The 20,642-nt window shown below is 39.0% G+C and overlaps 1 protein-coding gene across 5 annotated transcripts in view; it reads left to right on the top strand.

Moving 5' to 3' along the window:
• MOB2 (MOB kinase activator 2) overlaps positions 1–20,642 on the top strand; it is a 124,139-nt gene that overhangs the window by 56,220 nt on the left and 47,277 nt on the right. Inside the window, exon 1 of one of the 5 annotated variants that reach the window (XM_051804098.1) lies at positions 60–79. The exons of 3 other annotated variants lie outside the window; for them this stretch is intronic. In XM_051804098.1, coding sequence (XP_051660058.1) covers positions 75–79 — 5 coding nt within the window. In that variant the 5' untranslated portion in view covers positions 60–74. Of the gene's footprint in view, positions 1–59; positions 80–9,089; positions 9,228–20,642 lie in introns of those variants that run through there. One more of the 5 variants, XM_051804096.1, reaches the window with a different exon arrangement.

The raw sequence follows: 20,642 nt of genomic DNA, 5'->3' as shown, positions 1-20,642 counted from the left end.
AAAAACTGAAGGTTGCTGTGCTGGTGCAGGAGCTTGATGTGAAAGCGAGTATGATATAAAGGTTAAATACAGTCATGGAGTGAGTATGGCTGCAAATTACGAATAAGGAGAAAGCTGGATGGGTAGGGGAAGAACTGCCAGCTCCGCTGGAGGCAGAAAGATTTCCGGTTACTAGGGGTTTCCTTCTGTCCTGCCCTGGAGCTGAACCCAGCAGTGTCTTTGCCTCGCTTGCTTGTCTAGGCTGGGCAAGTGCCATTGTAAAGGTGCCTGCGTGTATCCTCCTGAAACTGCACCTTTACAATCCGCGTGTGCAGCAAGGCCCCAGTCTGGAACTGACTGATGTGTTTGGAAACTTGACTTGCTTGACATTGAGCGCCCAAAATCACTTTAATGGACATATTTTTGAATATGTACCACGCAGTACATATCTAAAATCCAGAGGGGAAAACCCATGCTTATTTTATTACCCCGGTGATATCCCTGAAAAGTTGCTCTGACGATATACTTTTTAAAGGTTTGGTTATTGAACTAGAAACAGTTTTAGGACAACCTGTACTGTGTCTTGTGTTTTATTTGTTTGTTTTATTTTGCTTCTAGACAGGGTGGTTACAGGTGCTGATTGTTCTTTATGCTTTTACTTTTAAATTATGTGACTGTGGACATACAGCCAGGCATTTTTTTGCTAATTGGTCCTTTGTTTTTTGTTAAGGTAAAGAAATTAGATTTACTCACAGTGCAAGTGGATGTTAACATTGCTTGGAAGATATGCTTGCCCTATCTCTTTAAGCATCTGACAGAAGATGGTGTCAGAGGGACAAGGGCATAGTGTGAAAATGGCCCATTATGAGCTACTCAAGCTACTGGAGTTTAAACTCTTACTCATCAACACACTGTACTATTTGACCCTAAGCAATTTAATCCATTTTTGTCCCATTCCACTGTCTAAAACCGGAGAATATTCCACATTGCTGAGATGTAAATGGCTTGGCTAATGATGTGGTAATTGACCTTTGAAAATTGCATTCTAATTAGTGTAGTTTTTGCTTGAGTCCTGTTCAGAGCATTGCAGACAAGACTGCTTTGATTACTGTAGCTTTGTGACTTTAAGCAAAATTACATGAACTTGCACTAAAAATCCAAGCACAATAAAAAAGTAAATAACAACAGCAACAATAACAAAACATTAGATAAATAGTAGATATTCCAGAACAACATGTAAGGAGAATTGCCCTTCTTAATTTTCTATACGGGCTTTCTTTTGCCTATCTGTTGGGAATAAATATTATCTTAAGTTTTTAAAATTGAAATTGAATCACGTCTTGATTATTCAGTTTTCAACCAAAAACTGGTTCTCATCTAACCTGGGTCCTCACAGCAAGTTTACTCGTTCTCCTTACATTGTCCTTCTTCTACATAATGGCACACTAAAAGGATAAGAATTCCAGGGGAAGTTTGGAAATTCTGCTTTTAAGGTTGAATTAATGTTTTATTCTCAAAATAGGATTATTTGCTATGTTCTCCCAGATCATCTGTTGCTACTGAAGAAGTATACTCTCATATCGCTGAAGGCATTTAAGATCAGTTTTCTAGGCTGAACACTTCGATTGCATAAGACTGCATACAGGGATGCAATACAATGTAAAAGTAAGGAGTTAGGAATTGCCTTGGATTGCAGGTTTTCCCATTGCATAAGCTTGAGGGACTACTTCTCAGTGGAAGTCTGTAAAACCAGAAATGGGACCAAGCAGTAGTTGGACAAAGCTTGGATGAAATTTAGTGGCAGGTATACAATTTTTTTATTGTAGTTTTTTGACTTGAGAATGGTAGCATATAAAGTAAGAAGCCAGTCTTTGTCTACCATATTGCCTTGAGAGCTGAGCTCCGTGTTCAACAAAAATCTTTAGAGAAGGTATGTGTGTGTGCTCACAGATGACAGAATGAAGACCAGTTATTCAGGAGTGAAATGCAGCTTCTCTCATGTAAGAAGTGTTTGGAAAGGCAGGAGGCCTAAGCAGTGAGGTTTGAATTGAGAGCTGAGGATTTCTGAATTATGTTATTCTTTCATTTGATTCTTGGCCTTTTATGAGTCACTTCATCCCATTAAACCCTAGACTTTGCATCATCTTAGATCCTGACTGTCCAAGTGCTTCCTGAAGTGTTGTTATTGCTATTTTACACTTTGGGAAAAGAGATGCCGAAGTGGAAGACATAAGCTAGCTGATAGATGTAGCAGATCCTTCATTCCTGGCCTTAAACTGCTTTAAGAATCAGGGAGTATTTTATAAGTACCAGGGATCTGATATTGAAAGTCCAGTATTCTAGCATTATTAGTTTTAATTCACATTTGCTGCTCTGCCTTAGAAAGTGAAAACAACCAGTGCAGATGGTGCCCTGTGTGTCTTATCCTCAGTAATGGGGAAAGACAGAAACAGCACTGACTTTTTGATTCTGTTTCCAAGTGGTTTCCTTTTATCTGCTCCACTTTATAACCATTTCCTCCTGGGTTTTTCCACTGTAATGACTGTAACAATCACCGACACAGGTTGCAGGGATTGAGGTTTTTTTTTCCAAAGCTCTATTAAAATTTCCAAAAGTGCTATGTAAATGCTAGTTAATGTTCTGATATTCTCAAATGTGAGGTCCAGACTCTGACTGGGGCGAAGTATTCTTGCCATTCTTTGAAGGATGGATGACAAGGCTTTATGTCTGGGATTTGTCTACAAAGACTTTTTGTTGAACATTTAGGATCTTGGAAAAATGTGAATAACAGCAACTGAAGTCAAATTTGGCAAGGGCTTTGCTAGGATCACCTTAAAAATCCTATGTTCAAATGATTTATGTTGCTGCCTTTGCCACTGACATGCACAGTATTTTTCACTTTGCACTTCATTTCAGAGAAGCTGTTTCATTATGTGCATTAATTTAGAAGAACAGAATAATCTGCCAAAATAATACTGTATTTATTTGTTTTGAGATAGTGAATTTGCTTCTTTCTGAAGGTAAGGCAAAAAGCATGTCTGATAAGTGACTCTACAAATGCAGGATGATAATTTGTATGAGCCTTTTAAAAGTATTTAAAGAATTTTCCTTTTCTTTGTTAAGGGTTCTTTATAACAAGTTTTACTTGTAGGATACCAGGTTTCTGTATTGGAATCAGGGTACTGTTTCATTATTAACAAAATCAATGTAGTTTTAAACTTTTTTGTAAGTTGAAAAATTGCTTATAGCTTTTAGCACCTTAGGGTGAGACCACTTGGCTAAATTAAAAAAAAAAAAAAAGGAAAAGAGAAAAGAAGCCACTTGTGCAGTAGAAAACTTAACTACTTTTTTGTTTTGTAGGCTTCAGGGATTTGTATGTGCCCAATAGTGTTTAATTTTAGCTGAAGTCTTTCTCAGAAATTTCTCTCCTGTTCTCCCTCTGTGGTACTACCAGAGTTCTCCTGGGTTGTATCATTAGCTAAATTTTGCAGCAGAGACTTTTATACCGGCTGGGACTTGTTGGGTGGAGCATGTTGGTAATTCATACAGTTGTTTCCTGTTCTTGGGCTGAAGGGGCAGTGCCTGCTCTAAATTACCTGCTTGATACTCTTGCCAAGAACATCAATATTCTCTTACTATTTTTTATGTTACTTTATGAGCCTTCCTTTGAGATGGAGAGAGTTTTGGGGCCTGATCTGAATAGGGATCTTCAAGCTCTACAGCTGTTTGCCACAGTTACATAAATACCTGTTGTCCACGTAGCTGGTCTTAGTGCCCATCTGTGGGAAGCAGGGCAACTTTCACTTCCCACTGAAACGTTAATTTTGCCACAGTACTTTTGTTAACCCTGTGTAAGGACCTCTCTTTAACGCCAAAATTAATTATTAATTTCTGCCTAGCTGCTTCTCTTTCTAAAACCTAAAAATCATTTAAAATAAGTCGAAAAGAATGCACTTGAGCGCTGTGAGGTCCAATACTGAACTACATTACATTAACTCTTTTGGACAGCCCTTCCAAAGAGGGATCTGTTCATTCGCTCCAAGCCTACCTCCAGGAAACTGCCCCAAGTAGGGGTTCGCAGCAGGCAGAGTGCCAGAGGTCTCAGACAGTTTGGCACATACTGAAAGCTTGGTCTTTCCTGTATTGAGCCATGGGCAGATGTCCATTAAGAATGATTAGGCAAAATTTATATAAAAGCCTTGTAAAATGGTGTGTGTATTTTTTTCCTTTCTTTTTTTTCCCCTTCTCCCCTATCCTCTTACTTGAGAAGTTTTATGTGGGTGTGTATTTTTTCTAAATTTATAAACCCTGGCTTTTGCCCTGGTCCGGTAGAAACTGCTCACCCACCCTTTTCCGTTTCCAGGCGGATTGCTGTTCTGTTATTTCAGTTCTGTAACTTTCTCCAACACTGTCCTGTTTTGCTTATTATAAAGTGCTTGCAATAACCCTTTCAGTGCCACTGTCATCTTTGCCTTAAATCAGGATTGGCTGTTGTATTCATTATTAAAAAAAAAAAAAGCAAATCAATCCTCTAAAAAGCAAATTAAAGACTTCTCCCCTGTTAAGGCTTTCTGTTTGACTGTAGGAAATGTGTTATGGCTTTCTTTTGTATGTTGACCATTGTGTCCCCACACAGGGTTTTTTCTTTATTTTCGATACTAAGCCAAAACCCTCACTGAAATGGGATTTCTTTACAGCTCTGGCAGAGAAATCCCTTCAACTCTGAGCTGAGGCAGCGCTGTCTTCATGCGCCAAATGAATTAGCAGAATTTGGGGAAAACATTTACATCCAGCTGTGTCTTAGAGTCAGTTTTCCTGTTCTCCTTCACCTCTTTTGCTTCTTCATTCCTTATAGAGCAACAATTGATATTGACCTGTAAGGTCTTTGTTCCTCTACTTATCAGTGTTTAAGCCTGGATTAGCTAAGTAGTTAGGTAGAAGTGAACCTGACTGACCCACTGTTTGGGTCAGACCAGGAAAGTAGCCTCAAATTTGTTTCTTGCAACAACTCAGTCTTTCATTGATTATCTTGGGGATTAACTTGGCCAGCCCATAAGGGCAAGTTATGATGCAAGACAGTAGAAAACAAGGTTAAGCCTTAGGTTAGTGGGTATTTTCCAAAAGAAAGAGTGAATTGTTCTCTTCGGTAGTCAAATAGACAAACTCAAGTAGATTTTTCAAAAACATTGGAGGGAATGGGTCAAGGATACATGTATAAAGTAACACTAAATGCTGTAGAAGTAACTTTTTAACACTTGTGAAAACCCTGGCTCTGGAAAATAGGGTACATATGGGCACTCTGTCTCCTCTCTTTCCTGGCCAGATGTGGAGAACTGAAGTTGCTAGTGAGTGTTTCTTTTTAGATGTAGAAAGATGTTTCATTCATATGCAAAGCTCCTCCTGGATGAATAATTAGGCTGTGAGTGTACTGTAAGTTTTTCCAAGTAGTAGAGGACTGGCTATTCTCTGCTGTACCCAGCTTTTTACTTAAAATGTAAGTTTCCTTATTAAAAGGGATTTTTTAAATAGTAATTGAAATAGATCTTTTAATGCTGTTTTCAAAGCATAGAGTATCTGGGAGATGGTTGAAAATGGTAAATCATCCATACTAATTTCTGTTATCTAAAGAACTGCTCTTTGAGCTAAAGTCCAGAATAACTGGGCCAAATGGTCCTGTTGAAATTTCCTTTGGAAGCAGAGCAGTAATTGGATGAATGTTTAGCCTGGGAACAAATAATCCATGCTGAAGTTTATGGATTCTGCTTGGGAAAGGGAATAAAAGAAAAGTGGACTGTAAGAATGCTTTATTTGTCAGAAGGGATCTTAAGGAGACATAAAGATGTTTTTCCTCCTCCCATGTGTCTTTACCACAGTGAGGATGATTCAGCTTGTGTGTGCTCTCTGGAATGCCTACGTGTAGGGAGAGTGGGGAGAAAAGAATTTCTTTAGGTGCAGTTGACTGAAAATACTGTAGAAGATAATGTGTATAGCACATTGCCTCACTGTAGAGTTGCCTGCTTCAGCGAGTTTATCATCTTTATTTTCATGTTGACTAAAAGTAAGGGGCTTTTTATCTTTGTTAACAAAACACGTTTCTCCAGAAGACCTCTCTGAAGCAGGAATTCATTGTTTCTGAAGCAGTTGTGTTGGCAAGTAGGCTTTAGCTGTGTTTCTGTGGTAAGTTCTTTTGTCCATGATAGCATTTTGGGATCCCAGCATCAATGTGGCTGACTCTGGCTCTGATTGGACAGTTTATATTTAGTTGCTGGTTTCCTATAATAGTTTTCAGATGGAGATGTTAAAGAACACATACCCTTGTGCTGCTGTAATCCTAAAAGAGCATGGGGGAGTGAAAAAGAAAAAAAGCATCGATGTCTTTCTGCAGAAGTAGTGTTTGGAAAAAACCAGCAGCTGCCTACAGCCGCAGAATGCTGAAATTAATTTTTAAAAAATTAGGTAGCCATCAAAACCAAAGAGCTCAGAAAATCCATGGGAACATCACTTAAATTTTGTAGCCAGAAAGGAGCTTTAAAAAGCTGTGGGAAGGGCTGCTTTTTTTAAAATTACAAAAATTGTGATTCTCTAGTTTAGAATAGTAGTCAATTGATATTAACTAACAGCCATCAAACAGCACCTCATGACAGCTCCTGTGTCCCATATTGCTGGTGTGTTTCCAATGCAAATTAGTAGATGCCCAAAAAAGCCATGTCACATATGATTCAATTATACTGTCAGAGGCATCTTTTATTTCAAGTAAAACTAAAAACACACCAGATTTACTCTGAGCCTGGGTTTAAGATGACCTCTCCAGAAATCTTGGCCTCTGAGAAGAAAACTGAGTTCAAGTTTTCATTTGAGATGGGTTTGCAGAGCATTTAGAAATTATCTTTACCTAACATTTTTTATTTATTAGCTTATTTTTTATTCCCTAAATTATTAACCAAATAAATCATCCTAGTTTTCTTTGATGAGCTTCCAGGAATGTGTTTGCTCTTTATCCAGTGCTTGTAAGTAGCTGCCTGCAGGGACCTAACTTCTAGCTCTTCTATGACCGTAATGAATCTTTACCAGCTCCTGAGGGACAGCAGGGCCTGACCATAGCACCTGGAAGAATTAGGCCCTGGTGCCAGCCAGTACATCGGTAGATCTTTGTAAAGTTGATGGTTGAGAAGAACACGAGGTATGATTCTTTCCCATGATGTATATGATAAAACCAGAGCGATGCTACCACTGTCCTTGTAATGGATTGGACCTATGTGGAGTCTTGGCCAGTATAACTTATTCTGAGGAGGAAATTCTAAAGCATGCTGTAGCCTGGTGACTTGAGCTAGTTTGTCTCATGTGGTTACATGGCGCAGTTTTCATTTTTTTCTGCCAGCTAGTACTGGGAGCAAATCATAGAAAGGTAGGGGTGAGAGACACCTAGTTGGTCTCCAGATCCTGGAGCAAGATCATCTCAAGGGCCTGCAGTAACAGGGACTCTGGAGTCTCTTCCTGTACTTAAGAACCAAACGCATGCCCCTCCACAAGCAAGACAATACTAACCTGGTTTGATTCTTGTTTAATTTAAGTCCCTTTGTGATGGACAGAGAAGGAAGAATATTTTGTTTCCTTTCTCTTTACAGCAGTGTTCTAAATTCTTGGAAGTGTTATCTTGTTTTCTTCCCTCAGCTTTTGCATCTGTGAGATGAAAAATATTCTTGGTGCTCTCTGGGCTCCAGCTAATTCTACATCTGTCTTCAACTAGGGTGCCACGGATTGGGCATGGTGCTTCAGATGAGGCCTGATAGATGCTGAGAATTGCTCTCTGTCTTGTAGATGCAGCATATTTCTACAGCTCAGTCTCACTGCCTTTTATCAATAGTATGATGTTGATTTCTTCAGCCTGTAATTAATTGTAACTTTTTCCTTTCAACATTTATGATCTATTCAGTCCCTATATAGGTATGCTTGATTACACCTAAATGTATAATCTTGGGCACCTGGAAAGAAATTAAACCATTCTCCCATTTTTTAGGCTGTTTTTCTATAATTGTTAAATTATTTCTATAACTGCTAAAATGAAAATTCAGCTTGACAAACATATAGTCTTTAGACATTTTAACCATTCAAATAAGAATAATGTACTCAGGCCAGAGTTCCATAGGACCCTACCAATTGCTTCTGTCTTTTTAGGTAGTGAATATTTAATCTTTATATTTGTCTAGTGTGCAGTTTTCCCATTATCCTAAAATAGTTTCACCTAGGCCACAAGTGACAGTCATTTCAACATCCATTGATAAAAACGCTTTTCATGTGATTTATTACTCAAGTCAGTGTCGATTTGCTCACAGACAGTAAATGATCAACAGTTATCTGGAGTAATTTTTGCTTTGTGTGGTAGATTCACCCCTCTAGTCCAGACATTAAGCTGTGCAGCTGTTTGGTTCACAGCTATCAGGGAACGGGAGGGTGAACAGAAAAGGGAGGAAAACAGTCTTCTCGGAGGCAGTCCAATGCTGTGATTTATGCAGGGCAGCCTGCCCAGGACTGGACTGCTAGAGGATATTTTTCTCTGCAGCATTCAAGCGTGACTTGTTTGCCTGTTTTTAACCTACTACAAGGAAAATAAACCTTTTAACCACTAATTGTGTGTCCCTTTCCACATGTGTAATTTTTAACTTGATATTGGGGGGAGGAAAAAAAACCCAAAACAGTCTGAGTATTTGTTATTTAGGGCTTCTTGTTTAGTTGCCTTGTGCTGAGGGTAGTGCTAAATACTTAAGTGATAGTCGCAGCAGGGCTGGTGAGAAGGAGGGAATAGATCTGAAGCTGCTTTCTGGCTATTTAGAAGAGCAGCTCACCGATAAAGTACAGCTTTCTACAAGATTTATTCTTGCACGTGCAGGGAGAAGTTCAGGTATTTTATAGAACCTCCTCTGTGAGTTTTTGCTGCTTTTCCTTAGTGGGCTCCAAGATTTTGTCAAAGATTCGTTGGGGAGATATTACACCTCCAGACTCTTGTTTGGCTGCAGGCAGTTTCCTCTGGGCTTCCTGCTAAGTGACTTTGGTGGCGGTTTCACATTGTTCCTCACTGATGACTCAGGGAAACAGGAAAGAGATCCCCTGGTGAACAAAAAGCGCAACCACCAAACAGGTGCCTGTATTCTGGGGTGGCAGAGGACAAACCACCTCATTCTGGACTTTTTCCTAAGATTCTTATCAGCAAGTATGAGACTCAAGAGGAATGGTTCATACACGCTGAATGGGTAAGAAAGAGCCTGCATCCTCTTTTGAATCTTCATCATTAAAACCACGTGAAAACAGAAGCCTTTATTTTCCTTTCTAGTAACAGGGTACATGAAATAATGGCCATGTCTTTTGTCTCAAAAACAGCAGAGGATCACAGTGTATGAAATACGCAGCTTATTTAGCTTGTTTTCTTCTGCATTTTGCTAGATTTGCTTTTATAGTATGTGCGTTTGGTGGGGGCCGGTTAGAGTTGTCTGTATGTTAAAATGAGGTGGATCTACTCAGTAAAATCTTGAAACATTAGGAACTGTGTAATTCCCAAAGAGGTGCCTGTGGTAATGATTTTAAACATTTGCCAGCTTTTGGTACAAACAAGAGCTAAACTCATTTAATGTGATGCTCCCCGACATGGAATACAATTTACTGTAAATTTAGTCAGTATGAAAAATTAGCTTAAGTAGTTTCAAGTAGTAAAATCTAGTCCGAGTTACTTTACTAGCTTTGTGGTTTTAAAAATATTGATTTTCTTTCTCTCTGCTGTTGAATCTTCTCTGCCACAGAGAATATATCATTAGTGGAAAGAAGATAACTGCCTAGATATTCCTTGTTTAAGGAATCTTGTTGTAATAATTGAAAATAGAAAATTTTCAGGTGAAGTTTTTTTTTTTAATAATTGCATTTGATTTTTACTAAAGCAGATTCTTGTGTGTTTTCATACGATGTAAGTTTTATTTCTTAGCACAGCATACCTGATCTGAAGAGGATTTGTACTTTCACAGCTCGGTCCTAACTGTTTATTTGAGCTTGGCTGGTAACTTGACAACTGAAGACAGTTGTTAGTCTTAGGGTGTCCCTTTACTTTGGTGCTGCTTTTAACCTTCTGTAATGAGTAAGCACTGTGCTAAGTGCCTCATGGGGCAGTTGCCTTTAGTGCTCTGTTCCTGAAAAGCCCAGGTGTATTTCAGATTATAGCTGCAGACTCACCCCCCAGTGCCTAGGTGCTTTAACTGTGCCATGGACCATGGGTTTGACTGGCAATCTCTGCACAGGAGAGGCAGAGAGCAGTGCAAGGGGATCAGGTTGGGAATACTTGGCAGTGTTATTCGGCTGGACTGTGCTGGTCTGCACAATGCTGCTTAGAAGGGTCCTTTGCTTTGCCAACACATGTTTAAAACTGATTTTTTTTTAAAATTCTAAAATTTTATTTGGATTAGGTTTTCTTAATGTCAGAGTAGACAGGTGCTAACATCTTCCTGGCATATCCTTAATGTTTTTTTTTAATAACTGTAATGAAAATTCCACTAGCTGACTGGATACAAGATCAAACATAATGGGAAGTTACTATCTTAGAGTATCTGATTTTAAGCTTTGAGATGAATTTGTCCCTCAATGGGATTGAGTTTGTAGTAGATAGAGGCTAAGAATATATTATCATTAACTTGGCTTTTTTTGCAGAGGTTTTTGACCCTTTGAGAGATTATATTAGAGAGTTAATTAAGAAATGGTGCTGAAAAGCAAAAGGTAATGGATATTGCTTGTGTTAAAGGAATTTAGATTTTAGTTACAAGAAGCACAATCTTTAATTGATTTGAGGTTTATTAAAAATGAATGGATGGTATAGAACTTCAGGGAAATACATTGTACAAGATCACCCTGTACATCTGTTCTGCCTTGTTCTAACTTGCAAGATGCTGCATAATCATTTTAAGGAATTTCACTTGTTGTGGCCCTGTGCATACCTGGCATTACATTTTACAGCAAGCATTTAACTGGAAGTGTTGTATTACAGTGAGCAAAACCAGTGGCACCCAAATGCTTGCATGAAAAAGGAGCTTCAGCTGTGAGTTTGTGGGAGACTCAAATATTATCTGATTCTAACATGCTGATGTGCTTTGCTTTATTAAACAACAGATGCTGAGGAGTGAATTTATCTAATTAAAGAAATTCCTTTTATGTTTATCTCTTGCCTAGATGGTTTAATAATGCAAGGTAATGGAAAAAGAGCTTCAAGTATGTTTTCCTGTTTAGCCTAAACTTCTGCCATGTCAGCAGAAAGGCTCGTTTTGATCTTTAGGGGTTTTTGTTTGGGACATGGTGTTCCACTTGTCAGGTGGAGCAGCAACCTGTTGTGTAGGTCACTTGAGGAGAGGGGAGCTCATTGGGGTGGAATGTTGTAGGGCAAATACTGCATCAGGTACCTGCATATGGAGGGGACATAGCATGGGATTCCCCCTTACAGTATAGTGCATGAAAGCTTTGAGCTTCTCTGATGTAAAATAACAAAAAAAACCCCAAACAAACAAACCCACACAAAAACAATGAAGAAAACAGCAGAACTCTAGGGTACAGGCTTTATGTGAAGTCCCTTACATGTTTATACAAAAGATGCTCACTTTTCAATAGTTCTGTCTTTGACACCTTGCAGTACTCCCCAAAACTTCAGATCCAATTTTCAGGAAAATCTTGATTCTTCCTTTTGGTTTTGCTTGTAAAGACAGCACTGTAGCAAAAGTCATCACAATAATTAGTTTTTTCTCTGTGTATGTTTTGGTCAGGCCCTAATTGCACTTTTAAACTCATGAAGGAGGAGGAAGAATACAAAGGGAGCTAAGATGCTTGAAAATAGTTTCAAAACTAATACCAGCAAAAAGCTCCCCCTCCCTTGCCTTTCTGCTGTTCTATCGCACCTCAGTTGACACTCACATAAGAACTGAACAAACATAAACTGGAAACACAACTGAAATCCAGAGTTTCACTTAGAAACAGTGATTTATGGCTATTCTTTGAGCAGGTCACACTGGACATGGGCATGTTCACTCTTGCTTTTTGAAGTGGGTATTGGTTACACGTCTGTGGAGACAGAGGGATATGGTGCTGAGATTCGTCAGAGGACACTGAGTTAGAAGAAGCACCTTATCTTCCTGAGACAAGGAGCAGAAATCTTACCTGCCAGCATCTCTTTGACGGTGTCGTTAAGTCTGCTTTGCTGTTGTGTGCTAACCTGCAGTGTGCTGATTATATTTCTTTGCATTGCAAAGTTTCTTTTTATAAACGATTTCTTTTGAAGATCATCCTAGCTTGGGAGATATTCCTTTATTTGCATGGTGCTGTGTTGTGACACAGTGGCAGTGAAAAATGCACTGGCACTGTAATCATTTCAGCATAATTTTTTTCTCTTTGCAGTTGCTGTTTTTTCTTTCCTTTTGTCCATTTACCATTTGGAATTAGTGATAGTAGAAGTCTTTGCATGCTGGTAGGGTGTCAAATAACAAATATTGTTTATTACACATCTATTTCCTCTTTTTCTCCTAATGACTTAAGTTTAAGGAAGGGTGTAAATCCAAGCATGCATTTCGCAAGATATGACCTCAATGCACCCGAAACAAATATGCAACTTGAGCTTCAGTGATGTGATCTAAGCTTCCTGTGCCTTTTGGAATCATAATGTATGGGCCTATGCATTCCTAAAACCTTTGTAGTGATGCAGACAGAACCATGCTCTTCTGGTGTACCTTCACAGTGACCATGCCCTCTGCAGGAAAGCTTTGCTGCAGTGGTAAGTAGGTTATGAATTGCAGAAGTGAAGACCTCCACTGGACAGCTGGGAACTTGCTGACCTTCCTTCAAATATCGTAGGATATACTGACAGTGTACTAGGTAAAATTGCACCTAAATTGGGCTTTCCAAAGGCCCTAGTCAGAGAAACACATGATTCTCTTCTGCTTGTTGTGGCAATTTTGACAAGGCCATGCAACCTACACTTGGTCTGCAATGTTTTCCAAACCAGTGCAGGTTAAAAACTTGACAGCTGTCTGAAGACAGCTGTTTAAGCAATAATCTCTGCAACTCCTGCATAGTGGCTATCCCAAACCCCCATCGTGATGGAACAAATATGTAGCACAAACTACAATGTTTAAGTGTTAATTAAAGAATTTTTATCTTCTTGTCATGGCCCTACTTGACTGCACTGCTGAACAACTGCTGTGTGGCATGTTTTCCTGGGACATTTGTAAGTGCCAGAGGAATGTAGCTAGATTGTGCATTCAGAAATCTGGCAGGGGTGAAAGCTTTGAAAATGCAGTGTTTGCAGCTCAGCATCTCAGTGCCTGTGCTGCTGAGGAGCACTTGCTCAATTTTCTTGAAAAGTTTGTGTTTGACTTGTGACATTGGTGTTTCACCTTAGAGTTGGAATAGTTTGACATTTTCCTTCTGCTCAGTGCAGCCCTGGGCCCTTCTGCAAATGCTCTTTGAGTTCTGCTGCATTAATCTTGGTTCTGTGTGTACATGAAGGTGATTATATATAATCACAGTCAGAACTAACTCATGCCTTGAAACAAATTCAAGTTGGACAGGGACAAAATACTTAGGAATATCTTAATGATTAATGGATGCTCAACTGACTCTGATAAAATATTGTTGGCCCCAAGATGTTTCCTCTTCTCCAAGCCACTGCTTTAAACTAATGACTTTTGATTTTGAGCCAAGCACTGAAATTGAAAAAGAATTTATTTTTCTTGTGTGCTTCCGTCTTGTGCTGACGCAAAGCAAGCCGAGGAGAAAAAGTAGTATCTTATGTTTGTTTTGCCCAAAAAAGTAGAAATAGGAAAGAGCATAGTAAGCCTGCTTCAGAAGGCTTTTTTATTAAGTCTCATTGCAACTGCAGGAAAAATGGCTTTGAAGGATGTGACAAACGGTTCATGAAAGCCTGTTGAAATAGCTCATCTGGCAGACAGAGGTAGTATGAGCACCCAAATATCTTATCTGAGGAGAAGCAGCTGTTTGAACTGCTTTACAGTCCTCCCAAATTACCATACTTTCTGTCATGAAAAAAGGGGAAATCTAAGGGTAGCAATACAGACAGTTATCCTTGGAAAGCACAGCGCAGATTTGTCAGATTAGGGCCAAAAATGTAGATTATCCACTTCAGTTTTTGTTGGATTGGGGATCCAGTTTTGGAGAGTCATCTTTAGATGCTTTATGGTATCAGAAAATGTAAGCTAAGATGCAAAATACCAGCACTGCTGGCTGACCTCTGCCTCACTGGAGGTATCTTAGTACTTTCTTGTCAGCTGTAGCCAGCCCTCTGCTCATTTGTAACTTAGTTACAGGTTCACTCTTCCACTTCCTGAAACTGACAGTGATTTTCATTCACGTACTTCAGTTACAAAGTGAGGTGGCTTCTCACATGTCATTAAAATGGCCTTATTTTGTTCTTTTTTTGGAAGAGGAGGGTTACTGCAGTGTATGCAGGGATGATGTTTCAGTAGTGTTTGGATGAAGACTGAGATCTGAGGCTGCTCTAACTGCTGGATGTGTACAGAGGGAGAACAGTGCCCAAGGACAAGCAAAATGTGGCAAATGCTCTCATTCTATACACAGCAGAAGTTTCCTTTATAAAATACTTTCTCCAGGTCTCTCACTCCACTCCCCTGCATCCCGTATTTACCATCCCATTACTGCACAGTGACATGGCCGAATGGTTGGGACAGGATTTCAGTCCAGCACCATTTCTCACACGCAGAAAGGGCTGCTGGCTGTTTCTGACCACTGCTGCTCCTCTCTGCTGGGGATGTTCTTTACTGCAGGTTCTGGCTGCTGTACTCTTCCCTGTGCTCTGCCTGAAAAGAGTCTTTACTGTCGGCTCTCCTGTAGGAACTATGGAGAGATGTATGGACCCATCAGAAGTTGGAGGAGAGTGACAGTGAACACAAGGCTCTATCTCCACCTTCAGGAATGTTGTTTCTTTTATAGTGAGTTGCGGGTATTGGTTCTTTTTAAACTATTTAAAGTACTCAGGCTGAGGAAGTTGGGTCTGTTTAGCCTGGAGAAGGTTGTGTGGAGACTTCATAGCAAACTTCCAGTATCTGAAGGGAGCCTACAGGGAAGCTGGAAAGGGACTCTTCATCAGGAACTGTAATGATAGGAAAAGGAGTAATAGGTTCAAACTGAAAGAGGGAAATTTAGGTTAGATATTAGGAAGAAATTTAAGTTAGATATTAGGAAGAAATTCTGTACTGTAAGGCACTGGAACAGGTTGCACAGAGAAGTTGTGGATGACCCATCCCTGGAAGTGTTCACGGTCAGGTTGGATGGAGCTCTAAGTAACCTGGTCTCGTGAAAGGTGTCCCAGCCCATGGCAGGGGGATGGAACTAGGTGATCTTTAAGGTCCTTTCCAAGCCAAACCGTTCTATGATTCTCTTGCCCTTTATATTCAGCGTAGCTGTTCACATAGCATTTTTCCTACAACACAAGATTTATGATCTCACATGTGTTTTCTTTGAAACTTTTTTTGCACGTGTGAGCATTCAAAAGTACTTTAGACATTTTTATATTCATTAACAATGTATGTGTAAAGGCTTAAACTGTAAACCTTATATGGGGAAAGTATTATAAATGTAATGCTTCTAAATAGAAGATTTCATTAGAACTTGCACTGTGAGTCATCGTTGTTATATTAATAGAGCTATTCCCAAATATGGATTTGGAACTGGGCCTTCTTCATGGTGAATGCTGCAGATGACTTACAGAAAATAAGTATTCACATTAAATATCAAATTTTTTGGGGGGGTAACCTCTTGGTCAACCAGTTACACATATCAGTGGAGCACGTAGTATAGAATAATTTTGTAATGTAATTCTGAAACTGCAGTAGTTTCTGTCAGATGATATTTTAGTCAGAAAAGTCTTTTTTTTCTTTTTTTTAATGTGAAAAAGTAATTAAGAAGTAAGACTCAGGCTGTGACACAGAATTATGCGCATTTTAATACATACTCTTAAAACTGGCCTGATCAGTTAGTCTCCCACCCTTTGGAAATACCTAAATCAAAGAACAACCCATAAGACTATATCTTCACAGATATTTTATTAGTCTCTACCAGAAGCAGAGATTTAATTCAGAACTCCAGGCTGTGCTGTTGCAGGTCTTGTGTGTGCGTATTCTTCTCTCTCTCTTTTTTTTTTTTCTAATCTTTTTTTCTTCCCACCATAGCCTATATCCTTACTTAGTGGAAATGTCTCGCCTCTTGATACAAAACAATGTTGTGACACAAATTCGAGAAAACTGTCATCCTTACTCTTACACAGAACCTTGGGTGGTGATAAGTGCTCATATTAAGATTTGACTATTACAAAGATGTTGTTTCATGAACGATCTGGGGCCAGAAAAGGGAACAACAAAACATTTCAGAGGTTTAACTGTTTTGGAGGGGTTTTTTGGCACCTTTTCTGCCAACTCCCTCCTTCCCTCTCTCTCCCTCCCTCCCTCCTAGTAGATTGCTTTGTGGAGTGGGCAGTGTGGTCAGGGATTATAATGAAGGTTGTATATGCACAGGGTGAGAAGTGCCCACTAAAAGTAGCCATATAATTTATTTGTTTTACAACTGAACTATTAACAGGCCAATTTATAGCTCATTAATCATAACTAGGGGGCAGTAAATTAACTGTGAACTTTTACACTAGTTACTCAGTAGCTTGATATGCAATGGACAGTTTATTTCTGCTTCTTCCCCCTAAGATGTTCTGAGGACTAGAGCTTTTTAATGAATTCTTACTGTGAAAGCATACTGAATAAATGCATTAAACGTAGCCATTTAAATAGCATTTTTTCAGTGAAAATAGGCTTTCCACTGAAATAAAATGGGAGCATGTTTTCTTCCTGTGCCCACTGTCAAACTATACCTACAATAATGATGATGTAAATTGAAGTTTCCTTCCTCACAGCTGTCTTGAGAGAACTCTTGACTATGGTCCACTCTAAAGCTAAGAAAGGAAAAAGCAAGACCTGTTAACGATTTTGAAAAATCTCTAATTCCCAAATCTCTGTCCTGCCAACAATGCAGCATAAACCATCACTTTATTTAGTGCTACTGGCTTAGCTAGAAGAAAATGTGAGTTCTTCGATTTACTCTGTGTGGGAGAGAACAGCACTGATGCCCATGGATGTTAAAGGTGAGGAAGCATCATGTGTTGGCAGGGAAGATGCTCATGCTGAATGTGAGGTAGCTGGTGGCACCACGCTGACTCTGCGTGCCTGGTTTATTGGCTTGGGAGCTTTATTCCATGGCAGTCATGCAGCTACATTACTCAAAGGTGTTCAACGTATTACTTTTGAAGACAAGTCTTTGCTTTCCCAGTCAGTTTTAATTATGGGTGTATTCTAGGTACGGTAACAAGGCAGTTTTCTGAGGGGAATTTAATCATTTTTTCATTATAATTTGATTTCATGGAGCTTGTTTAGAGCATTTTTGTAATGAGTGATTGCTCACAGAACACTCTGAAGAGCAATTACATTGACTACATATTTAAATATTTTTATGGCGTTAAATGCCTTTTTTTAAATATGCTTAAGACACTGCACTTAAGATTATTAAAAAAATCTTTTTTTTCCCAAGCTCTAAAAGACTGTTCAGTATGACCTCGACAAGCACAAGCTAAGGTTGCTATGCAGGAACTGAAAGCAATCAGATTTTTTGCAGGTTCATTTCATTTTTTCACTAAAAAAATTCATTTCACAGTCGTTGGAATGTGACTTTTGAAGAGAGATTGCTTCCCATCCAGATTAGTGCTCTAATACAAAGCAGTCTGGATGTTAGGTGCTTTCTGTGAAGGTGGATAACATATCTAACTTCATGTGTGATGCAATCAAGCTATTTTAGGATTTTTTTTTTTTGGGGTAGCTCATAACAAGTAGTGTCAAAACAGCATCTCAGGATTCTTTTCAGTGAAGAACCTTCCTGCTGTTCATGCTAATTCTCTTCCTGTTACTAGTTTTTAGTACGTGCTCCTGGAATATGTAGGATCAACAGTATCTGTCCTTTCACACATACAAGTTAGTTATCAAGTGGCTGACCTTCCTAGAAAGCCCACATACGTTTCTCTCCTAATGAATTTTTTTTCCCCCTGAGGTAAAGACAATAATGGTACTAGCTTTTGGTTTCTGAAGTGGAGGTGTAGAACTTTTCCTGTGCTCTGGGGAGCTATATTCTGCACTTGAAACAGTATAGTCTCATTTATAAAACATGGATAAAAATGTCTAGTCACTTTATAAGGCGCTTAAGAATGGATTGACTTGTACAGATATTGAAAAAGACGTATTTATTTGCACTAGTTACATTTCTGTAAAGGTAAATAAAGTCTGTGCGAGGGTCTAACCACCTGAAAACTCAGGTAAAAATAACTGATTTTTACATTTATGAGTAAGTCTGCATGAAATATAAATACGTTTGAAAACAGCAGCATCAGGGTGAGTAAACATTAGTAAGCCCAGCCATCCTGTCGCTTACCTTAGAATAATTACTGGTCTGCATTTGAAGAACAAATCTTAATGTTGCCAAACTCCACCTTTTTCCTGCCCAGTCTGTATGTGGGAGAGTCTTTATAAGAATCTGTTTCCTGTTTCCCAGACAAGGGAGGGGAAAAATGTGTTTTCTCCTTGTTCTGAAAAACAAAAGACAGGCAGTGACTGTGTGCCCGCACCAGCTGCCAGCCGGAGCGAGAGCCTGTGGAGAGCTCCAGCCTCCAGTGAGGTCCTTGGCTCAGCCCTGGTGAAACAGCCTCGTGTTGCACAGCTGGGCCCATTGGGATTTACCTGTAGAACTGTGGCAGAGAGAGAAACTGGCCGTTATCTTCTCCCTTTCCTTGCAGGATTTCTTCCCAAATCCCGGTTTTTGTTGTTTGTTTGTTTGTTTGTTTGTTTTTTGGTTTGTTTTTTTGTTTTTTTGTTTTTTTTTTTGGTTTTATGGATTAGTTTTTGTCCCTGACTACTAAGCTTTGAAGAGTGAGTTTTGCAAGAAAGAGAGGATACAGTGGCAGGGAGGGAACATGTAGCTTAAACCACTTAGAAAGTAATTGTAGCCCTTTCTGAGTGCAATCCTAATAAATTCGTAGCACCAGAAAAAGTGTACAGGGTAGCAACAAGTGATTTTTCTTTTGGCTTGGAGGGATGTCTGTGTAAGTGTGGCAGTCATGTTGCTCCAATACTCAGTCTATTAGTTTAGATTTTTACAGCTATTCCAATTCCATTCCATGATTATATGAACAGTAGCCCCTTTGGCCTCTTCCTGTCTAAAATTTTGAACATTATTCATATTTGAACATCCTGATTTAAAATAGTACAAATTGGGACCACATTGCTTTAAAGTCAACTCCACTGCTACAGATTACAAAAATAAATTTTACTTTCATAGAGGCGACTTGACCAAGTCAGAGTTCATGTCTCCTCTTTATGCTCTCCTTTTAAGGAAAAAAACTGTACCTTTGCTCTTTGTTTGAGAACTTTGTAGTCAATAACATAGTATGTGATCAATAGTGGAATTACAGGGCAAAGTAGTAGTGTATTAGAGAAGTCCTATGAATAACTAACAGCTCTCCTAAAAACGGTTCAGAACTAAAAGTAAGGTTCTGGGGTTTTCAGAACACAGTTTAGAATTATCAGTTCCCTTTTCTCTGTTATACTCTGAAAAGGAGTTAACATTGTGTGTAAGTTTGCTGCTTTTGCTCTGTCCATCAGTGCATACTCCAACTACAGGAATTCTGAAGAACATATGGTGGGAGGGACAGTTTCTCTTACTGTTTTGGAGAAATGTAGTGGACTAAATAAATAAATTGAGCTTTTGATATTTTCACAAGTATTGAAAATCTAGATAGCTTAATAAGTTCTCAACTTGGCTACCATGGCACTCTCAATAAGAAATAAAAAGTGTGAATTTCCACTTCTGTATGCACAGAATAGTTTATCAATAGTAAATCTGATAGTAAATATGATAAATATAAATAGTAAATCTGCTCTATAACATAAGTAACTATGGTAATGATGAGGCAGTTTCTGTGTTACAAACTATTTTGCAATACAGGTTAAATATTTTCATTGTCATGTTCTTGAAAAATAGTTGTAATTTGTCTTCTCCCCCATAAGTAAATATTGGAATATGGCAATGCAATTTCAAAACAGACAAGTCTCTGAGGATTAAAAAAATATTTATAAACAAAGTGTTTAAGAGCATACTTCATCTCCTACTTAGGAATGTAATTCCCTATTTGTCCCAAATACATACTTCAAGCTTCATATGCTTCAAGATTCAGACATGATGCTCAGGCTTGATTTTCTTTATTGTTACTATGTAGAATCATCCTTCAAAGGGTGGCAAGAAAACTGCATATCTGTGAGGAGACTGTCTTTTGATAGTCTTCAGCCATGGTGAGCTGTTTTCTCAGACAGCTGTCTGACATGCGAATGTGCGCTGAACAGCTCCACTTGGGTTGTACCTCTCCAGTTTTAAGTCTGAGTCTCCTGTCCCTCCAAGTGTTTTCCTGTGTTCTGGAGCATGTCTGACTTCCTCTTACAGCAGTACTTAGCACCACGTCCTGGCAGCATGGGACAATGGAACAAGTAGCTATGTGTTATTTTGCTCTGTTTATAGTCTTATCACTCTCA

Source organism: Manacus candei, unplaced genomic scaffold (assembly GCF_025592945.1).
Source record: "Manacus candei isolate 608988 ecotype Guabito, Panama unplaced genomic scaffold, ASM2559294v1 h1tg000060l, whole genome shotgun sequence".
Lineage (NCBI taxonomy): Eukaryota > Metazoa > Chordata > Aves > Passeriformes > Pipridae > Manacus > Manacus candei.
Note: the sequence above shows the minus strand (reverse complement) of the source record. Positions and strands in the feature narration are given on the sequence as shown.